Source organism: Drosophila nasuta, chromosome 2R (assembly GCF_023558535.2).
Source record: "Drosophila nasuta strain 15112-1781.00 chromosome 2R, ASM2355853v1, whole genome shotgun sequence".
Classification (NCBI taxonomy): Eukaryota; Metazoa; Arthropoda; class Insecta; order Diptera; family Drosophilidae; genus Drosophila; species Drosophila nasuta.
The window spans coordinates 20190865-20213616 of record NC_083456.1 but is presented as its reverse complement, the minus strand read 5'-3'; the positions used below and the strand labels follow the sequence as shown (position 1 = coordinate 20213616).

At 40.4% G+C, this 22752-nt stretch overlaps 1 protein-coding gene across 11 annotated transcripts in view; it reads left to right on the top strand.

The window, feature by feature from the left end:
• Nucleotides 1-22752, top strand: part of LOC132787645 (polypyrimidine tract-binding protein 1) — a 162383-nt gene that overhangs the window by 38089 nt on the left and 101542 nt on the right. For 10 of the 11 annotated variants that reach the window (XM_060794840.1, XM_060794836.1, XM_060794841.1 and 7 more), the window contains one exon: nt 187-285. In XM_060794840.1, coding sequence (XP_060650823.1) covers nt 196-285 — 90 coding nt within the window. In that variant the 5' untranslated portion in view covers nt 187-195. Of the gene's footprint in view, nt 1-186; nt 286-22752 lie in introns of those variants that run through there. The other variant, XM_060794848.1, reaches the window with a different exon arrangement.

Below are 22752 nucleotides of genomic sequence, written 5' to 3'. Positions count from 1 at the left end.
CGAATAATGCCGCACTGTTGCCTTTATTCAAAATGGATGGCGGGTTCATACACTTGAATGTAGTTTTCTCACTTCTAGTATTTATTATTTTAGTCTTAAATTAATCCCCATAAATTTTGTGTTATCAGCTAAACGTCTCATCACAACTAACATGTCTTTCTCTTTGCTTATCACTTCTATTCACAGGTAGCGACCATGATGTCCTGCCCCCTTCCTATGCCATTACCAATACCAATACCTTCAATACACAAAGCTGAATACACACCGGTTCATATTGGAGTCAAGGTGAGTGCTCATTCCGCTGATATAATAATACTAAATGATATGATGGTAGTAATAACAATAATAATAATGCTAGACAAAAGAATGAGAGAGAGAGTTTTGCGTGTCGCCCCATTATGAAATAGTAAATTAAGCGCATAAATGCGAATATCATGCAAATCGCGACCTCCAACACACACACAAAAAACAAAAAAAAAAAATGAAAGCCAACAAGTGGAGCAAAATGCTAAATGTAAATGGCACACACGGCAAGCAAGCAGCGACTTCAGCGAAGCGCCGCCACAGACAGGATGTGACAGCATTTTGAGTGGGGTTGGTCCATTGTTGACATTATTGCAAAGCACATAGAGCACACACACTCGCACACACATGAATATGTATGTGTGCGTTTGTAATGTGTGCCACTAAATCAAATTGTTGCCACCAAGATGGTGTCCTCATCCACATCCTCTCATTTGACTACAACTTTAATGCGCAGTGATCACATTTTAATGATATCAAAATGCAGTGCATCTTTTCCATTGTTGTTGTTGTTGTTGCTGGCGCTGAGGGGAATAATGATGTCAAACCTGGAACGCGTCACGTTTGATAAATGCTGCAACATATTTCTTGATTTTGTTTGTCCTTTCGTTTAAATGCCACACATAAATCTATTTTTGAATGAAAGCCCAGACCCGTGGCAAAACGTGGCGTATGCGCAATATATATTTGGCTCCTTTTGCTTTTATTGTTGTCTCTCGTCTGCTGCTGCTTCTGCTGCTTTTATCTGAAAGGAAACGGTGCTTATTGTTTGCATAATGGACGCTCGTTAGCGATGTCTCTATCTCGCTTGGCTCTGCGATCGGCGGGTAGCTGCTTTTAAAGCCGCATTTGCAAGTCTTAACCAATATAAATGTATTTTTAATTTGTTTCATTTAAAAGTGTCTCTTACTCGCGCCTACAAAGACATGCCATTCATCTGTCCAGCTGCTGCTCTTTATACTTTTCCCCCTTTTTTGCGGCTGCAGTCAAAACTCTTTGTCAGTTGCGTTTAATAAATGAATTCCTGACCACCAAAAAAATGCATGGACAGTCCCCTGTTTTTGTGTATGCAATAGCCGGCAGCTATAAGGCAGTGGAACGTTGGGCCACAAAGAACATTTAGTTTATGCAACACTAAATTAAAATTGTTGACAGTAAACCCAAATGGAAAATTTTGTCAAAAGAGTTGAGCGGCTGCAGGGAAATCAAAGATAAATGTTTGTGAAATAACTTGTAGGGAACATATTGTTTGCACACACACTTTGGTCACCAAAGACAAACAGATTTATTGTGCAACCGACCAACGATTAAACCAGCAAACAGAAATTTATGCATTGCAATTGAATGAAATGAATTCATTTCACTTGGTCATAATTACACTTTGTGTTCGCATTGCAGCATTAATCAGGCAATTAAAAATGGTTTGATTTTTAATCGCTCAGTCGCCGCTTCGTGTTGCCACAAAGATCACAGGTTAATTGGCAACCCATAAATTTTGTTTACAATTCAATTTTTTTTGCATCTCTACATGGATTCTTCTTTTTTTTCCATTTATTGTTATTATTATTATTATTATGCTTTCGTTTACGTTTATTTAAAAATGCGTCGGCAAACGGCTTAAACCGCAACTGACGCCTAATTATGAGGTGAAATGAACTGCCGACGCGGCTTGGATCTGACGCGACTAATTAAGGCAAATCACAGCACGCAAAGTAGTCCTGTCCTGCTCCCTGGCCTCAGGGTTACCTATCAGCCGGCCGGCCGGCTTGTCTGCGATAACGGGCCAGTTGCCAGTTGCCAGTTCATAAAAAAAAAACGCCCCCGAACGTAGGCAGAAATTATTTAATAAAACGCCAGACAACAACTACAGCAGCAGTAGCCAGCGACAGTCGCCTCAGCGGGGTCAAATTTAACGAGCTGCCAGCCGTGGCTGTTAAACCCAATTTCCCATCCTCATCGTCGTCATCCTCGCACCCAACTTACACTTGACCGCACGGCATAAATCACCAAGGAGGGAATTGTTGGCGGCTGACTCCCCGGTTGTGATGGCCAGCAAAGGGGGGTTGAAGTAGAGATTGTAGATGGGGAATGCAGCAGCAACAGCAACAGCAGCGGGTTGCCCAGTGGCATCTTCTTAGCTCATAAAAATGGTATTTTTAAGAATTCCCATAAAGGTGTGTGCGCCGGCCAAATTATATTTAATAACAAAAATAAGACAATGAAAATGAAAATGAGAAGAACGCAATTTTGAGCCAAGGGAATGGGAAGTCTGGACATGATAAAGCATTGTTATCTAATTTTAAAGGAAATATCTTAAAGGAAGCAGCGGTCGTAAAACGTTTAGAATTAAAGCAGAGAAAATGTTTGTGGAAAGCGATGTAGAAATTGCAAAAATTGTTGATATAGCTAATATGGTAACTTTTAAGATAATCGAAGACTACTGACTGCCACTCAAGTTGATCCTTATGCATTATTCATGTAATCGATCAAATAGTCTGTGTTGCACTCGCGGCAAGCACCATCGATAGATTTTGCCCTTAGCTTTTTTGCATTTTTCGCCAAAGCCAAGAACTGTCCAAAAAATGTAGTACATTTATACTCTGTAGCTGTGTTGTTCTGGGTATGCTTTGTTTAAGGCAATGTTTTATATTTAGAACACTTTATTAGAATAATCGAAAAAGTAATTAACTAAACAGATTCACTTGATAAAATAAAACAATGTAATAAGGGCCAATAAATGTATGTGAGGTATGAACTATTTTTTAGAGGTAGAAAGTATACATAAAATTCTCAATTTAAAAAGAGATAAAAGATTTCTTAGAGCTAAATGTTTTTACAAAAACTCAATATAAATAAATATAAATTTGTTAGTGATATAAAAAGTTATGGCGAAGATTAAAAAACATTTGAACTAATAAACTTAAAATGGTTTTATTTATGTCACAATGAAATTTCGGCAGGGAGAGCTAATATCGTATTTGAATTGAAGAAAAAGTTAATGTGACAATAAAGTATTTGAAATTAAAGAGAATTTCATAGTTTATCAGCGCTCCAAATGCAGTGATTCCTCTGATAGATACACTACTTTGCCAGTTGCTACAAACGCGATTTTTTTCTCTCTTTCTCTCGCTTCTTTGGCGTATTTGCTTTTCTATTTGGCCAAATCTGCTGGCTAAGAACTGCCGGTTAGTTTTCTTAGCTGACACTCAGGTGGTCTGGAGTGGAGCAGTAAACCTTTTTACCTTCACTTTGTGTTTCTTTTTTCCGTCTTGGTTCTCATTTTAGTAGTTGTAGTAGTAATAGGAAATGTTGCCCACTTTTGCATGTCTATGTCTAGCCCTTAGATGCTGGCTATTGCATTGAGTGTCTTGTCGTGTCCAGGGCATAAACCTCAGTTTCAACTGTGTAGCCGCTTTTGACCGACCAGAGGGCTTCCGGGTGCACACGACGACGGTGTGCCCGAGAGTGCCGTTGGCTGTGTCTCAGCTGCTCCTTTGCGCGTTATCCTTTGTCTTCTTGGTTCATTCGCGTACATTTGTTTTTCTTATGCTTGTTATTAATAATTTAAGTTGCGCTCTACTTTGGCATAACAGACGATGAGCCAGAGAATGACGACGACGTCGAGCAATCGAGCAGCATTGTTGTTTGCCTCGGCCGTATTTGTCCGACTATCTGTCTGTTGTATAGCAGTTGCTGTTGCTGTTGCTGCTTATCCTTACAAAGGATTGCGTTTCAGTTACATTTCGGGGCGTTGTGTTAAGCGCTCATTTCCCGCTGCCTTCTTCAGCTCTCATCTGTACTTTGTTTTATTTTTTATTTCCACTCAAATTGTTTTATTTGCAGCACAGCCAGCCGAGTTGAATCCCTTTTGCCGTCTTGCCCTCCCTTAAACAGACGCTCGACGCTTTATTACGGCGATTTTTCTTGAACGCATTTCGTGTGTTGTCGTTTTTCTTAGCTGTCTCTTACCTTTTGTAATTTTTATGATTTTATTTCCTCCTTTCACCTTGCGCGCTTTGAGTTGCCTCAATCTTTTCATACGCGATTGCGACTGAGAATGAGAATGAGTCTCCGACTGCGATTGCGACTGCGACTGTGGCTTCTCCTTTGTTTGCTTTTTCATTTTATTATTGTAATTCATATAAAAAAAGCGCAGACTTTGCTTGTTGTAGTTGCTGCTGATGTTCGTTCGCCACCCCAATCTTGTGTGTGTGTTAGTATGTGTGTTCCATAATAAAAACCTTTTTCAGAAATTAAAAAAGAAGAAAAAATAACAACAACAAATGAGATGCGAATCAAATTGCCCGAAATCCGTGCCATACAATTCACAAGTGAAAAAGGAAGGTAAAGCGCAAGGCAAGGCAAGGCATTGCGTATGCGCCACGTTATCCCCAAATGAGAGCAGAACACAACACAAATGCGCAGTTTTTGCACGCCGACATTCGATTTGATTTTTGCCTTGTGGCTTTTGTTATTGTTGGCTGTAGCAAGCGTTAAAAATTATAGTTATTTACTATGTACAATGATTGTTTGTTGTATGGAGGAAGAGGAGAAGGTAATTCGTATTTTTACCAGGCCTCAAAGAACAACTTGAACACATTAGACATGCACACACGCCATCCTTTAAAATGGGAATTGCCTTGCCACCATTCACTTCTTTGTTCTCTCTCTCTCTCTCTTGCTCTCTCGTTCCTCTTTATCTCTCTCACCATTTGCGGTGGGCCATTACACAAGAGTAACTCGTAAGCCGTAACTTCAGCTGTAACTGTTACGGGTAGCAACTACAACAAAAGGCTAACGTCTAACGGCTAATTATTCCCCCGTTTACGGGCTCAAGCACACAAAACAATCGTTAAACAAAAATATTATAGCATGCTCCTCATTTTCTGTGCGTGTCCAAACTAATGCGAACGAGGACATGGATAAGGATAAGGATTTCGAGGACTGTGAGGACCGACGACGACTACCAACGACTACCAGACGCATTATTCTTGGGCAAAAACATGCGTGTCTTGGTAGATATCAGGAAACGGATTAGTTAACAACACAGAGCGAGACTAGCAAGCTCTCTTGTAGAGAGTTGTAAGTCAAGCAATTTGGCCACAAAAAAAAAGGAGAAGAGACGACGGGCAAAAACTATGCTCGAGTACAAGTACAAGATGGTTTGTGACGGGGGAGGGGCAAGTTGTCAGAGAGTGGTGGGTGGAACAGCTTCCATAGAAATCGAAAAGGGATAGACATTAATTTCAATTAGGGCGTGTCGCCTGCTACGCCCCAAACGTTACTCAAGTTGCTTGCAACAGCAGCAGCAACAGCAACCGAAACAGCAGCAACAAGACGACAAGTAGCTTCTGTTGTTGTTGCTGCTTGTCCTGTCGCTGCTGGCCCTGCGGCTGTCTTAGTGTCTGTTGCCTCTGTTGTTCTTTTAAGCAAGCGTTTTGTTTACTATTTTTGCGTGCATATATGTTAGATACACACACACACACACACATACGCACACGCAGACTAGTTGTATGCGCATTATTTATTTTAGTTGACACAAAGGACAACAAGGACAATGTGCTCGTCACACAATAATAGCAGCAACAGCAGCAAGCAGCAACAACGACCAGCACCAAATTGCACGAAATGATGCAATCCCCAGATGTCTCGTTAAATTTTCAAAATAGAAGGGCGGAAGCTAAAAAACCATAGCATACTTTTGTGGGTCGCCTAGCGGAGAAACGAGAAACGAAACGGAAAGCCAAGAAAAACCAAACAAAGTACTGCGAACGCTGAGAGGCAACAAGTTTAAGCAGTTATATAATGTATAAGAAAACACTTGAAAATTTGTTGTAATAGCGAAATTGAGGGAATAAAATCGTATTTCTTATGAAGGTTACACACACGCACCAGTCCAGTAGGGAGCCATTTCATTAGCAGCAACAGGAACATGTATTATTTTACAGTCTCTCTCCTTTATTTGGGTGCCAATAAATTTGTGAATATGAGCTTGTAAATACCATATTTACTACTATATTTCGGGTTTACTGTGGGTTTTCTTCATTTCATTTAATATTAAGAACTCGCCACTGAGAGCGTAAATTGTAATCTTGGCAATAAACCCTTTTTCTATATGTGTTTTCCTTTTTTCCTCTCTTATTGAAATAGATAAAGTATCATATAACTTTGGCATCTGCGGCTGCTGCTGGAATTGCTTGTTTAGTCGGGTATAATTAGCGTGTCTTGCTTTCATAATTTATCGATAGACGCAACATGGCAAAAGCTTTTGTTTAAACAGTTTGTGTTGAGTTTTGTGGGCAGAGAACAACAGTTGTATGTTTATGTGCGTTGGTTGCTTTGCGTTTGCATGTAACAACAAATCAGAAGCAACAGCTGCGGCTTAAAAACTGCCTCTTAACTCTAGCCTCCCCTGAGGCGCAAGCGTTGCACAGAGCAAAGTACACACACACACACACACACAACAGAAACTTGGCACCGCACATTGTTGACTTTGGCTTTACAGTTCAATATTTATTTTCGCGATTTTCACGCTGTGCAGGAAAAAGATTACCTTTCGTTTGCCCAAAAAAAGAAACGCAACGAAACAGAAGAAGAAGGAAAGGAAGCTTTTGTCAACGTTGTCATTGGCTGCTTCACTTTCTCGTAGCATGTGGACACAACAAACAAAACGGAAAGGACACATGCATTAGTTGAGCTTAAATGTCGTCCACAGTTGTGTCCTGTTGTGTCTCACTTCCTGTTCTGTTGTGTCCCTCCTCTCCCACTTCGTTATGCTCTTGGCAAGTTGCAGGTGCGCGCGTCGAAAACTTGTTGACCAAACTCGAAAGATAAACACACTGTAACACACACATACACACATAGACAGAGACTCAGAGACAGTGAAACGTAGCGCAAACATTGTCCAGCCAAAAATAAGCATTATAAAATTCAGCAAAACTGAAAGTGAAAGCTGTCAGACGTTCAAACTACACAAAAGTTGTCGTCGTCTCCCAAGATATCGGTATAAATAAAAAATAAAATAAAATGACACAAGAGCACCTTTGACGAGGCTGAACAGAATATGAAAAAAAAACCGAGAAAACACTCGCAAAACACGCATGCTTCAATCTCCCACACTCTGTTTAACTTCTGGCGATTTATTTGCATGTGCGCCTATAAATTCGTAATAAAAACTGCAAACGACCCAAAAGGCTGGCAAATGCCATCCCCCTTAATACAGTCATCAGCGAAAGGGTATAACATACGCTCCCCCTCACTTTCCTCTCAAGACAACCCCAAGAAGAAGTAGAAGCGAGAACTTGGCTGGCTGGCTGGCTGGCTTTTGTTGTAACTCATTTGACATTATTATGTGCGCTTTTATGGGTTCCAAGGCTCAACGTGTGAGAGTCTCTCGCCTTCTTACTGCCAATTTTTGGGTCTTGTCTCTGTATGTGTCTCTGTCTCCGTCTCGGCTGTCTAGGCAGAGGCACATCACACGCACATCAATAAATTTCCATGTGTCTCCTTTTGGGTGTTACACCTCGTGTCTGCTTGGGGCTTGGCTTTTGTTGTAAAGTCCCTCACAAAGCTATGGGTAATTATTATTTTGGTTTATGATTTGAGCACTTTTCGGCATGTGTGCGGCATCTTTAGAATTTTGTTTATTATGCCACAGCGGCGAGCTTAGCCCGCCGTCGCCGCCGCCCAAGTTATAAGGTTAAGGTGCTTTTCTCTGCCTGGCGACATTAAATTTTAACTTGATATCGTACGTGGTCTGTCTGCCTGGCCCTGTGTAGGCCGCTTATTTTATTGCCCTCAACGTTTACGGCTCGTCGAATAGTTAATGCGCTTTTCTTGTCGCCTCCTTTCCTTTGCTTTTATTGTAGCTGCCCCCTTTTTTGCACTCATAACAATGCGGCAAATCCTTTACGCTGATTGGGCTAGTTAGCCATAATATCTATGGATAAAGTCATAAATAAAACTTAAGACTCGCTTTTGTATGGCTAACGCAGACGCAGCGCGGCAAAGTCGTCAACTAAATGTGCAACTGCAAAAGCACAAAACACCTGTGAGCTGCAATTGTCATTGCTATTGCAACCAGTGGCAAGCACAGTGGTTGGTGGCACACCTTGAAGTAGACTGAGATTTAACTACAGCAGGGATTGAGATGGATAAAGAATGCATACTAAAAATAATTCAGCTACGTGTTATAACAAGAAAATTAATTTGATAGAGTTTTAATAACATAGTAAGTTAAGCAATAGATTTCAGCTGACTTTCATCAAAATATAAATATAAAATGTTTTTTAAATATATTTTTTTTAAATAAGAATTTAAGTGAAATTTAGACACTTCTAGACAGTATGTTTTTGCAAAAAATACAGAAATTATTTTAAATATGTATATTGACCGAGCTTAATAAAGGTTTCTATTTGATTAGTAATATCCGTTTTCAAATAAAATACACAGAATCGATTTTGTTTTAAATATATATAATGAACTTCTACAAAAAAAGTTAAGATCATGTATGCATATACAAAATTAAAGAATATTTAAAACTAAATGCGGTCACGTTTGTTATTTTAATTCTGAAACATCAAATATGGGCACGTTTACAACACTTTCTTTATAAGGGAGACTCTACAGACAAAGAAACACAAATGTCTATTTTAAAGAAAAGTTATAACAAAAGCGGCATTAAAGAAATAATAAAATAGCAATTAAATTATTATAGGAAAGGCCTTTTTGAAAAGATTTACTATAGAAATAATGCAACATAAGTGAGGACTATAAAAATTGTAAGAAATTGAAGAGTGCATTATACAAAATATTTACTGCAATTTGGCAAATAGTTTTGTTAAGGCCAATCGGGCAAAGTGACTAGGCTACTGCTAGTCTGCAAGTAGAATAAGTTTAAATTGCCAGATAAATATCGCATTCCCTTTGGGCAAACATATCAGACAGAGAGCCAGGCAGCCGGCAATACGCGTATCAGCGACACACGCTTAGCCGTCGATGCCACAAAATACTTTCATTGCACTGTTCAACTGCTGCCCCCTGCTTGCTCACAATGCTCTGCTCTGGGTGTTTCTTTTGCCTCCTCCATCAATGCTTCAATGCCCACATAAACCCCAAATCGTAAAAAAAAGGGAAACCAACAAACGGGACGAGCGCCACTTGCACACAGAGCTCTCATAGAAAGCAAATACAAATATTGACATTGCATATGCGATTGGCGCGCTCGGCGAGCTGCCTCCGACTGCCAGCCTCTGCCTCTGCCGCTGCCTCTGCTTCTGCTTGTTGAGCCTTTTATATATCCTTAGCAAGCAACAGCGGCAGCAGCAAACGGTTGATGTGAGGGAGAATTGTTGGGCACGTAAATGTGTAAGGAGTTGCGGCAAAGATTTTTACCTTTACGATGTCAATATAAATTTGTATTCGCATTACAACAATAAAAGGATACCCACGACATCAGCATCAGGGCATCGGCAACAACAATTTCTGATTTATGGCGCTAAAAGTGCACTCAAACACAGCCGCAGCAGCCACAGCAGTCGATGTCGATAGCGATGTGGATGTCGCTGCTGCTGCCGCCATCCTAAGAGCTACGCTCGTCGTCGTCGTCCTGGCAGAGCGCAATATGGCGACGTTTTTAATTCCACAGATAACAAAGCACTCGTGGCAAAAGCTGAAAGCCAACGGTGCAAAGCGGCAAACGGCAATAGCAAATGGTAAATGGAAAATGGCAAATGGCTATGGCAAATAGAGCACACAAGAAGCAGCATGTGAACCCAATAAGCCGAGTCGCGTCGAGTCGGCCTGTTGGATCATGGCGTCCAAATAGAGCGCGATTCGCATGCTCGATAAAAATCGAACTTTAGCACAAAAGAAAAGGAGAGAGTACTGTGCATTGCTGCTCCCTTCTCTCTCTCTCTCTCTCGATGAGGATGCAACAGGCGCAACGATAACAATTTCTAATAAAACCGCATGACAGCCACCAAGGGCCAACACACACATAGGGAGACACACACATGCATAAGCCCTTTTTAGTAGTTGCGCGTGCAGTCGCCAAGAGGCGGAGAAGGAGGTGAAGGAGGAGGATTATTGCAGCGCTGAGAAGCGGCTTCTTTTGCTCCATAAAGTGGCACATAATGTTCGCCCGAATGTCGCTGGCAAATAAATCTGCGATATTATTGCAAAGCCGCATGCCACATGCTGCCTGCATTGCGTATACTTGATATGACTCCTCTGCCAGTCTGCTTGTCCGCTTTTCAACTAATTGCTTAATTACTCGAGCAGATTGAGAAGCCGCTCGAAACTTCTAGTGGAACATTAGCCACAATATTAATAAGAAAATAACTTGAAAACTTCTTGTGCTCAGTTTTCTTTACTTTCTCTCGCTGTGCGCTGTCTCTGCCCTCGTTTTAAGTTCAACTCTCGAGGCAAGCAATTGAAATGGGCGACGCTCGAAACAAGGCCGCAAATCGGCGTGAAATACTTGAGCACTCAAGTGGGTTGCCGTTCAGCGTTCAAATTGTTCTTGTTGCAGCACAACGTTTTGGGATTGGGGCACGAAACGTTGGGTATTATTGAAAACTTTGCGGCATACTTTGCACAAACCCTTTCTGTTGTATACATATATTTTTTTTTCTGCGCTCTGAAATTGTATGCAGATTCTGGCATTCTGACGCCGCAAATTTCCTGCGCTTCTCCCTTATTACCCATTGTATGACAGCAGCAGCAGCATCGAGTCTGTGAGCCAGCCCCTAAAACTTTCAATGGGGTATTTATTTATATTTTTTGCATTGAGTTTGCTTCATTTTCTCCTTCTTTTTTTTTCTTATCATTTTATTTATTTTGTTGTTGTTGTTGAAGCTTTTGCCTATTTACGTGGGCGCTCTACTTGTTACCCGCAATTTGTCTTAAGTGGCAGTCAGCACCCAACCAAGCTCTCAACAGCAGCGGCAAGGCGCTTCCCCTCCTCCTCCTCTTCCTCCTCCTTCAGGGCATTTCCATTCATCGCGTGCGCGGCGGCAACTGCTTAGGAAAGTGTGAAAAAAGCGTACAAAACGCCATAAAGTATGCAGAGCATTTGCATTTGGCATTCAACAAGACAAACACAAAATGAAGTGCGAAGCAGAAGCCGCGACAAATTTTCAACTAACCAAGTTCGAAAAGCTTTCGTGTCGTTACTAGGCTAGACAACGAGTTACTCTGTGAAGTTGCAAGAATGAAATATTGAGTTGAAGTACATGGTATAAAAGAGTTGAACTCCCTTTAGTGATCTGTATAAAGTTCATTTTACATTCAGTTTTTTTGGAATTTATAATTTATTGCAAAATAAGAGAAATATTCTTATATACAGAAGAGTTGAAGTTCTCTGTTGTAAGTTAATATTTAATATTTTCTTAAATTGCATTTTATTATGAAAAAAGCAATTTTGGTTCAATTCTTGAACATTATTTCAACGTTCTTATTTCATGAGCTTAGTACCCAAAGTTCATTTAAATTTAAATCTTTTCATTTTTAATTTTGTAATATATTGAGCATGAGGTTAAAAAAGAACTCAGATGAGGTAATGAAAAGGGATGATACTTATATTAAAATATTTTTGTTATCAATATATTTTACTATATATATAGATTGTAAATGAAGAACTTTTTAGATTTGATCTTTAATATACCTGATCTGCAAATATTATCATATTTATATCAACCTTTACCGAAAGCAAACTTTGCCCTTGCCAAGTCTATTTGCAGGGTATTTAGAAAAAAGGAGAAAAAAGAATGGAGAAAGAAAAGGATGCATAGCGGGGGGTGCAGGGAACAACAACAGAAAGGGTTGCTTCCTTTAGAGTCAGCCGCTACATTTTTTTTTCGCTCGTCGTGCCTGGCTTTTGTGCTGACAAATTCAGGCGTGATAAGTTTTATGTGCGCTTATTTGACTGTTTTTAAATAGACCAGCGGGGCAAGGGTTCGCGTGGGGCAGTTCAGCTTCATTTTTGTTGTTGTTGTTTTTTTTCGTTTTTTGGTTGGGTTTGTCACGCAAAAGTTAAATAATTGATGTTGACAATCAACAAAGCAAATAAAGAAGCTGCCGGCGGCAAGAAAATGAACGCCTTATTCAATGCCTTAGATGAAGTGGGCAAACCATGTTTTCGCCTTTCATTTCCCCAATCCGAGAGGGTTTCTCTGTCTCTGTCTCAGCTATCTTCGTTTTCGAAATTAATAAAGGCATTTTTCGTGAGCGGTTTTGTGCGTTTCAAGTGGCAACACGGGCCAGACGAGTCGACGACCCGTTTAACTCGAGCAATTAAATAAAATAAAATTAAATTTATTAATGTCTGCTCCGATTCCTTAGCCTCTCCCCTTAGAACAAAAGTTTTGACAAATATGAGGCTAAAAAGCATGAAATATGCATATTAAAAACGTATAATAATAAGTTTTGCACTGAATAATTCACAATCGAAATTAATTTGCCCCCAAAAAAGCTGTGGTGTGGAACATGTGCAGCAATTGTTGTGTTTTGTCCTCATGCCTATAAATATTAAAATCTTATTAACAAGAAGCTGAAGTACGTGCCTGGGCACAAAATGGGAAAAAATGGACAAACATTCACTCATGCAAGCAATTTGGCAAGCAAGAGAAAAGGCAAAGGAAAATATGTGTCAATTGGGAAATCTATTTTGCGGATTTGCGCGCTCCACTCAATCAAAGGCTCTGAGACGTTTCAACTGCGCCTAAAAGTATGCCCCAGCATCGCGCACATATCAATACTGAATCAGAATTGCAGACAACAAACACACACACACACACATACACATACATCTCTACCTTTACACCTGAGCAGTTACATTCTGACCAGAAGGCAAGAAGAGATGGCGGCTGATGGCCTGCTACGCATATTTAAGTAAAACTTCTGCCGCCGCCAACGTTGTCCACATATAAATAAAACATTTGCGGGCTGCACAAAGGATGAAACGGTAGATGGATGACCCAATGGCGCAAGATGACAGCAGCAGACGGTTGGCAGGATGCAGGATACAGGAAAATCCCTTTACGAGCTGGAAGGGCGGCTACAGCAACGGCAACAGCAACGGAAGTGCGTACAAAATGAAACAAACGTTACGCTACTGACTAAGAGAGTGGAGGAGAGAAAGAGAGCGAGAGAGGTGGGTTCATTTTGGGCGCCTGGATAGCTTCAGACTTCTTGCTCAGCCTGCTTCTCTGCTTGGTCAAGCAGATGTACATCATGCCAAAGGGGGAGCAGCAGCAACAACAGTAGCAGGCATGAAAAGCAGCAGCTACCAAACAGTTTTTGAGGCCACATGAAGATGTCGACGACGATGATGGCGACGTCGACAGCGCCATTTCAGCGTATTGCAAATTGAAATTGGAATTGAAAGAAGCGAAACGAAAAAGGGAGAGAGACAAGGCGAGGTTAGGTGAACGTCAACGAAATGAATTCTGGTCGCTAACTGGCCATCCAGCTGGCTTCCTGCTGGGCAGCAGGCCGAAGAACGTCGAACGCATTTGCTGGTGGCATAATTGGCGCTTATTTCCTGGACAGCTGCCGACGATGACGATGACGACGCAACGGCGACTTTGTCAGAGTATTTCATCAAATGTTTTGTGCCTCGATTTCTTGTTGTTTTTCCTTTTTTTATTGGTCACTGGCCGATAAAACTAGAAGCAGGGGGAAGGAAGAAAAGTGCGGGAGCAACGCTGCTCAGTTCTGTGATTGACAGCTGCAAAAGTTTTATTTTTTGCGTGCGCCAGATTATGCATAAATCTCAATAAATTTCAATAAGCAAAGTGAGCTTCGTCTCCCTCGCAGATTTGAAAGTTTTTTTTTTATTTGAAAACGTTTTGTTGCAGGCAAAGAGATTTTGAAGAGGGAGATCGACTTGTGGGTGCATTGCGTTTTGCATGTGACGAAACTTTTTTAAGCCACTATCGGGTGCACTCTTCTGACAGCCTGACGTGCTGTGACTTGCTGTCTCGCTCTTTATCCCTCGAACGAAAAGTTGAGCAAATGAAGCGTATTAGGAGGAAAACTTTTAATTGGTCAAATGGCCCAACATATTGTGCACTTAAGTGACTTACGCACACAAACACCCCGCACACACATACACACACACAAAGTGCAGCAAACACACACACACACACATACTAGGTTGACTTTTGAACTTGCAACGAGTGCAAGAAGAAGAGCTAATGCTAAGCGGATTTTGCTACAACAGACACAGACTCTGAACTTTCGCTTTGCCGTCGTGTGCTTTTTAGTTGCCCAAAGAGACAAAGTCGCCCACAAAGAGAGTGACCTAAAAGTATGTTATAAAAACGTGATGGTAGAAAGGGTTTTTCACAGTTTTTCCACATTTACAATGTGGCAAGCGAGCGTTCAGTAATTTGAATATTTTCTACCTGTCAATTATATAAGCGAAAATATGAGACTAAGCTTTTTGATATGACAGAAAAATTCCTTGACGAGACGTCGGCTGTCGGCTGTCGACTGTCGACTGTCGTGTCGCTCAGCCAAGCAGTCAACAGAGTCAAATAATCATAATCATAATGTTGCAGAACAACGTCACAGCAATAGCAATAGCAGCAGCAACAAGCAAATCTCCAACGACCACTTAAATCCAAGCACTTCAAGTCAATCAAGCAGCTTAAAAAGCGTCAGGGAGCAACAGAATCGTGGAGGGAGGGAGGGAGGTAGGAGGGGCAGACAAACCGTCAAGCCAAGTTGAAACTCTTGTGCTGATGACGCACAAAATGAGAATCAAATCCTCGAGGACCGCAGCCAGAGACACAGAGAGAGAGAGAGGAATCTTACACAGCCGCCTGTCAAGGAAGCGAAAAATACATATATATATATGATGTATATATATATTTATGTTTGATAAAATATGCTAAAAATGAGATAAGTAGCAAAAATCCCATTGGGGCCTACTGAAGAGACAAGTGCACGCACACAAATTCACACAGAGATACACACACACATACACACACTGACACAGAGAGATACTTCCATCCATCCACTTGTAGATAAACAAACATGCGATTGCTTCGTGTTAGTCCAGCATGCCAAGGATTCAATTTCTCAAAAGGAATTTTTGAGCAGGGCAAACAGCAGGACTAGAAGGAGCAGCAGCAATGTCTTTGCAAGGATTGGGAGGGGGGGAAAACGTGTCAATAGTGGCCATCAGCTATGCTAGCACATTGCAAGTAAATTACAATTTAAGTGAATTTTTCATGGTGTCGACAACAACGAGTGCGGCAAAAAGGGCTGAAAGAAAGTTCAGCATACAAACGTAAAGCAACATTTTAAGCGTCGAATGCGGCAGCAAGAAATTCGTCAAGATACAATCATACCAACAAGAGAAGCAACTGGGATTCGTCTTCGTATTCGTTTGCGGGGCTTGGGTGCAAATTGAATGAAAGTGGCAGAAAAAATGTTGCTGAATTATGCAACAAGATTCTGATGTATCAGATAAGCTAATTTGCGCACATGAAAGCAAAGGGACTTGAAATGTAACCAACTTCAACGGGGGGGAAGTCAGAAGGAGTTTGTGTGTGTGTTTGGGAGAGTTTGGAGCAGCTTTAAGGCGACGACAAGCAAGTAGTTTGCTCGAGCGGCAAGTGGCAAGCGGCAAAGCGAGAGACGCACGCAAAGTTTGCCACTTTTGGAGTGTGCTCTTGTGTTGTCTGTCGCTTTGTCCCTCGCTGTCAGTGCGTTTTAAAGCTAACAGCAGTCACTTCATTTGTGTCACTCGATGGCACTTCACACGTGACAATGGCAACAACACACACAAATGGTGTTTACTAATGTGGGTGTGTGTGTTTGTGTGCTTTGTGCGAAACGTGGCTGCAAGTTTACAAAATCTCCAAAATAAATACAGCAGCCAAGCAGAGAAAGACAGTCAGACACGGACTTGAACTCTTGCTGTTGTTGTTGTTGTTGTTGCTGGCAAGAGTCGAGAGTTGAGAGCCACGAGGGATTTGCATTAGCAGCTGCCTGAATGCATATGCGTGTAATGGGCCACCATTACATATGCAAAACTAAAGAATTAGTTACACATACACAACATTTGACACATCGTAGCAGCCAGTGTTAAAGGCCCTTATCACGGATGTTAAGTGTCAGCCAGCAGCAACAAAGCAACAGCAATTGGCTAGCTTAATCCTCAACTAATCACGTTGAGATCAGCTTGAGATTTGTTGGCATTATTGTTGAAACAAAGCGAATTACACGAGTGAATAAGTTTTATATTAAAGAGGTTTTGCTAATTTAGAAATGAGAAAAATTCAGTTGAATCTGGATGAAAATTGATAAAGAAATGATTACAGAATTTTCGTTTTATTTTTTACCAGAATTCATACTTTCTTGTAAACATTCAATTCTTCAAGTTTTAGTTGGAAAATGTTAAAGAATCTTTTTGTATCTGTTAAAGCTAATTTGATTTAATCTGCTCATAACTTCAGAATATTCATTTAATATTTTAAAAATGAATTTCAAATTTTAACAAAATTATACTTGAATATAAATAACGAATTCTTCAACTTTTAATTACTGGAATTGTTATTTTATTTATTCAAAAAATAAATAACAATATTCGTTATAATATAGAGCTCATTTAAATATTTTTGTAATTTATTAAACTTGAAATATTTATGGATTTCTGACTAGATCATTGAACTTATTTTTAATGCCATATTTTCTGTCTGTCAATGGCAAATAAATTGGCGATACTTAGATGACTGTTTCTAAGTATTAAAATTTACATTAATTATACATATTTAAGAAACGTATTTGTATGACTTTTTGAATACTGGTTTTTAACAAAGGAATTGCACTTGAAAGTCTTTCAACTGTGTTGTTTATTATACAAAACCTGACGCAAATTCTCTTTAGCTTGCCTTTCTCTATCGTCTAATTTGTTCAACTTTGAGCTGTTGAACTAAGTAATTTGAACGCTAATTTGCCGCTGTCAACGTGTTAATTGAACAATGTCAATTTTGTGTGTTCTTTTAATGTGAAATGAATCATAAATAAATGCAAGTGAAGTAAATGCAATGAATTGCCATGCGAAAAAGAGTGTTGTGCATTGAAATTGATGTTAATCGATGTTCAATTAATTATAAAGCGACATCAACTGCCGGCAATTTGCCAAAAACAACGACGTGCAGCAGAAACTGCAACAAATTCTTAGTGCCATTTGTAAGAAGCACGCTCCTCATCATCATCATCTTCATTATTGTCGTCATCATCTTGTGTTGCCTTGAAATTAACACTTTGCAACCTAATTTGATATTCATGCACTTCTCATGGGGGCGCGTCGCGTCGGCGGCAAAACTTTTGCCTAGCCAAGTGACAGGCAAAGTGACTGCTGCAATGCCGAGGAAAACTCAGCTCGCATTGAAAAGTGTGAAAAATTATAATTCCCCAACTGAGACGTGGACGACGATGACGACGACGACGTCGTTGCACTGACTGCCGCCGCTTGGCTGTGTTTTTCCGTTAATTTGAAGCCATGTTAATGATAAAAGCCAACAAAGGAAAGGCAGCCCAAGTCAGTCAGCCAGCTTCGGGCATCAGGCGCTCTCTCGCCTTTAAGCCGACTGATTTTAGTCCCTTTTGCCAGCCGCGTGTTTGTCTTGCCACAGTTGGGAGACGGGGGACGGGAGGCGGGTTGTTGTAAGCCTTTTGACGACCACCTCCCAACATTTCTTTGCATATAATTAAAAAAGAATGAAACAAGAAAGTGCTGCTGCAACGTCCCACGTTGAGCATACACGACTGCAATATACTGCACGAGTGGAGGAAAATTCCTACAATTTGTTTGTAATCTCCAGCGGAATTTTCCGCATCTCAAATGCCGGTTGTGCATTGACTTTTTGGCCGGGTATGTGCAGCAAGTTGAGCAGAAAAATTTGTAAGCTCTCATTTTTTTTCGGTTATTGTTTGGCCTTGTTATTGTTTGTGCCCCTCTACTCCCGCTCTATCTCTGACACTCTGTGTGCTCGTTTTCTTTCGTGTACTGGCGCTGTTATTATGTAATTTAAGCCACAACATATTACGCCTTTAAGCCGTTTTAATGCCCATCATTGGCTGTTGGCAACATTGCGTGCAAGCCTTTTAAGCCTTTCATCTTAGCAAGGACCCTGAACAGCAGCAGCGCGTGTCCTTGCTGAATGTCCAGCTATGCTGCATAGCTACGATACTCTTATGGCATACTTCGTGCCCAAATGTTTTTCAATAATTTATGCGCACAGCTTTTATTTTTTATTTTTCTTCAATTTCTTCGCAACATTTTTTTTATGGCAATTTCTCATGAGATTTTCCGATTTTACTGCAGCTAATTTAGCTTTTATGTGTACGAGGGACTATGGCTTAGCTATTAGCGGTAATTTTTTATGCATGTGTGCTTTGTTTCATACGCTCCCCCACTCTTTCCCTCTCCCATCCCCACTTCACGTGATGCTGCGTGCTTATTTTAATTTGCATTCTTAGCTATTTTTTTTTCTTTCGTGCTTTCCTCGAGTTGTGTTTGGGGGCGTTACAAGGTCTGTCACAATTCAATCAGGGCGTTGCTTTTTCGGCTTTAATAAATAAATACGAGTAGAAAATTACATTTGGCCTCCAGGGGGCAGCACACAACACCCCCGCTCGTTCAACCCCCAGCCCCCCGAAGAAATGAGAGAATGAAGAAAAAAGTCATTTTGTGTTCAAGTGCTGCTGCTCATATGTGTATGGAGAAGAGAGAGAGAGAGAGAGCTGCGATGTGATTTCAATTTGCCTGCTACTTGTTTTTCCGTTCTTGGCCAATTTGCAAATTTTCACGAAGGGGTGCGGAGCAAGATTAAGGTAGCCCAGAGAGAGAGAGAGAGAGTGGGGAAAGGAGAGCACACAAGCGGCAAAGCAAATAAACAGTTAATGCTTTTATGCAAATTTATACCATTAACACAAATAAGCAGCCAGCCAAAATTTGAAAACAATTTGTCACTCAAAAGTCACTTTGGCTTCCTCTTCCTGTGTGTATGCGTGTGTGTGTGCGCCTTTTTTATAAACAACTGTGTGGAGAGAAGGAAAACAAACGCAAAACCAAAATCAAAGCATAAATGACATATGCAGAGTACGAAAGAAATGTGTATGCTGTAGGCTAAGCCCAAAAGCAGAATGTGAAAAACACTGGGTGCAAAAAGAAATCTCCGTGCAAATGATAATGAAGATGCCTAGTCAGTCACTGAATTGGCCCATCAGCAAGGAGGGAAGGGGAGTTTGTGCTGTGGTTTGGGCAAAAATCAAAGTCACCAAAAATTAAAAGTGATTTGTTTGCTAAAACGCCCAAGACATTAAGGCAGCCTTTGGTTGTTGTTTGTTGTTGTTGTTGTTGGTGGTGGCGGATACAATTTGAAATGTGAGACTCATGCAAGTGGCGGCAGACAAAGTGCCAAACGCCAACTGAGACAGTTATAAATAGAGAGCCGCACAGTGCTGTTCAATTGTATAGCAACAGGCAGCAAGAGGAGAAATTTGTGCTACCTACATTATTGATGCACCAACTACACACGTTTCTACACACATGGCCAGCACTGTGTGGCTGTGTTCAGCAGGAAATGCGTGTGTGTGTGCTGATTTCTCACTGCCAGCCTGAAAGTATGCAATGAACAGAAGCGCATTAATAATTGAAGCGCTTTGGCGCGCTGCTTTTTGCTCTTGCCACATGCTGCCTGCCTCCTCTTGTTGGCAAATTGATGCCACCAGTGCAAGTGGCAAATATATCAGAGCGAGCGCAACACTACACAATAATAAATTAGCTCTACATTTAAATTAAATTGCAATTTAATGTATTTGCTGCAACATTATTATTTGATAAGGTCTCTTCTCCGCCCAGCTAAGCAAATATTTATACGCATTTCCTTTTTTTTTCCTCTCTGTCTTTTTCAGGTGAGTGTCGAAGAACGTTGATTCTGTGTGTTGTTCTTTCATTTCCGTGAGTATAATATAAATCAACATGCAATATATAATTATGATAAATGAACAATTATTATATGCTTCGGCGAAAGTGAAAACTCGAATTTTTCTTTCTTGTCTAAAATAACAAATCTATTCTCATTATGTTGTGCTCGATGTTATTGTTGCTGCCTTTGTTGCTGCTGCTGCTGTTGATTGGCTCTTTGTTTATTTATTATGCTAAACTTTTGCAAGGCATCGCAAAGTTTGGCATATTTTGTAAACTTTATTATTAGCTTTGGCAGATAACCAAGATGATGACGAGCCTTAAAATGGGGGGCAACAAGAGCAAGAAACACGCTCTCCTTTTCTGTATGTAAAATACAATATATACATAGAATATGCGTGTTGTGCATTTAATTTGAATACTTTTCGAATATCTTTGATACTTTTGTCGTCAAGCAGCAAGCATTTCAATTAAAATGCCAAATGGCAAATGGATAGCAACCCACAAAAGAGCCAAAGCCAAAGCATATTCTATATTTCATATCAACCGCAAGAAGCCAAAAGTGCACACAAGAGTTGCCTTTGCCTTTGCCTTTTAAATGCTTTTGTGGTTGTGCTTCCAACGGCGACGCAAGACAAACGAAAACTGGTTTCCGATTGCAACTACTGCTGCAAGAATAAAATCATCGTCTTCATTTGGCAAAATGCAAAAAAAACGCAAAGCCAAAGACTCACTTGAACTTGGCCAAAGTTGTCGGCGCCGGCGCAGCAGCAGCTCAACTTAGCTTCAGGCTAAGAACAACTCCCTTCTGGCTTGTTATTTTGTTAGCTGATTTGTTTTCTTACTTGCCGCTGCCGTTGGGCAATTGGCAACACGCCGTGGCATTGTTTAGCTTTGAGATTTGAATGCCGCCAAACAGTGAACAGTGAACAGTGCAAGGCGTTTGTTATGCTTAGATGCAAAGCAGCATGTGAAAATGTTGCTGCAATTTCATTTAGGGTCAATAAACGCCAGCGCCAAGCAACGACGAGTATAAGTATGAGTACTACACTCACTCATCGCTTCTTGGCGCTCTGATCTTGTGACTAGCTTCATCTCTCTCCCCCCCTCTATCTCACTCTCTTTCTCTCTCTGTGTGTTGTACCTTGAGTTGTGCGACCATGTCCGTGATCGTGACATGAAGTTGAAGTTGGAGCAAGAATTGTGAAGTTGTGCTTGGTTGCCGCCGAGTTGCCAATTGCTAGCTAAGCTCTTGTTATGCTTGCTGCACGGCGGCGTCACTGAGAATCAGAAATAAGTAGTTGAGCATGATGATGATGATGATGTTGATGTATGTACATATCTATTGCATCACCTGTGAATTATTGCTGCTAAGCAAGAAGCTAGCGAATGATGAATTTGAAATTTAAGCGGCAATTTAATGAAAGCCTCTTACGTTCCCAGAATCTGCTATAATTCAAGGTGTATGTTGCAAAATAAATAACGTTGAATTCATGTATATTTCATTCAGTAATTGTAGAGTTCAAATTTATGAACTTGCTGCTTAAATTTTCACTTAATAAATTGTGTTTTTGATGTGGAGTTGCTCTAATGCAACTTCAAATTTTCTCTATACAAATTGCAGTGCTAATTTCGGCATAAATAAAACTTGAATTTTATTAATAATAGTATATACATATATATTGAATAAAAAAGCACTGGTTTGCTTTTGGTTTATCGAACACACTCAAGTGTAGCTTTCTCATCTGTTTTAATAATTCATAAAATATATTACTCTAAACATTCACAATTTAATTTTGATGGCCAGTTTGGTTAACACGGTACATTTTTTACCTACACTTTTTTGCTGGAAACTATTTTCGTTATGCCAAAATAAGCCGTAAAATTGTAGAAATCTTCTCTACTTCCCGTGACAGAATGAAGAATTTGCAGAACGTTTCTTTCGCTATCAAATCTTACTTTTAATGCCAACAGCATTTCAGATTTAGATTAGAAGCGTGTACAGCAATTTTGTGATTGTAGAACGAGTGACTGTGAAGAGATTACTCCAATGATTATGTACTCAAAGCGCTGACAGTTGCCAGTTAGACAGGGAATTTATGTAGTCGGTGATTGGCGGCAATTGTTGGATTGCACTTGGATGCAAATTTGCGTGTAGATTTCAGATTTTTCGCTTGTCTAATTCACACACACACTTCCTGGCCTTAACTTGGCTGAGATGACGCCACTATTTTGTAACCAGTTGTGTGTGTTTTGTTATGTCTGTTTTGGGTCAGGTTCAGAGCGAGACGATGTTTTTGTTTGTTGTCTACAAATGTGACTTTTGTTACAAATTTAGTTGCAATTCATGAGAAATGACCAACGACAACGACGACAACATCAAGTGCTGTAATTTTCTCATGACGACAACGACGACGACGGCGTTGTAAAGAACGTTGTGGAAAGCAAGAAAAAGAAAAGAGTTTTGCCAAAATGGTCAATGTACTCTACAAGGCGTCGCA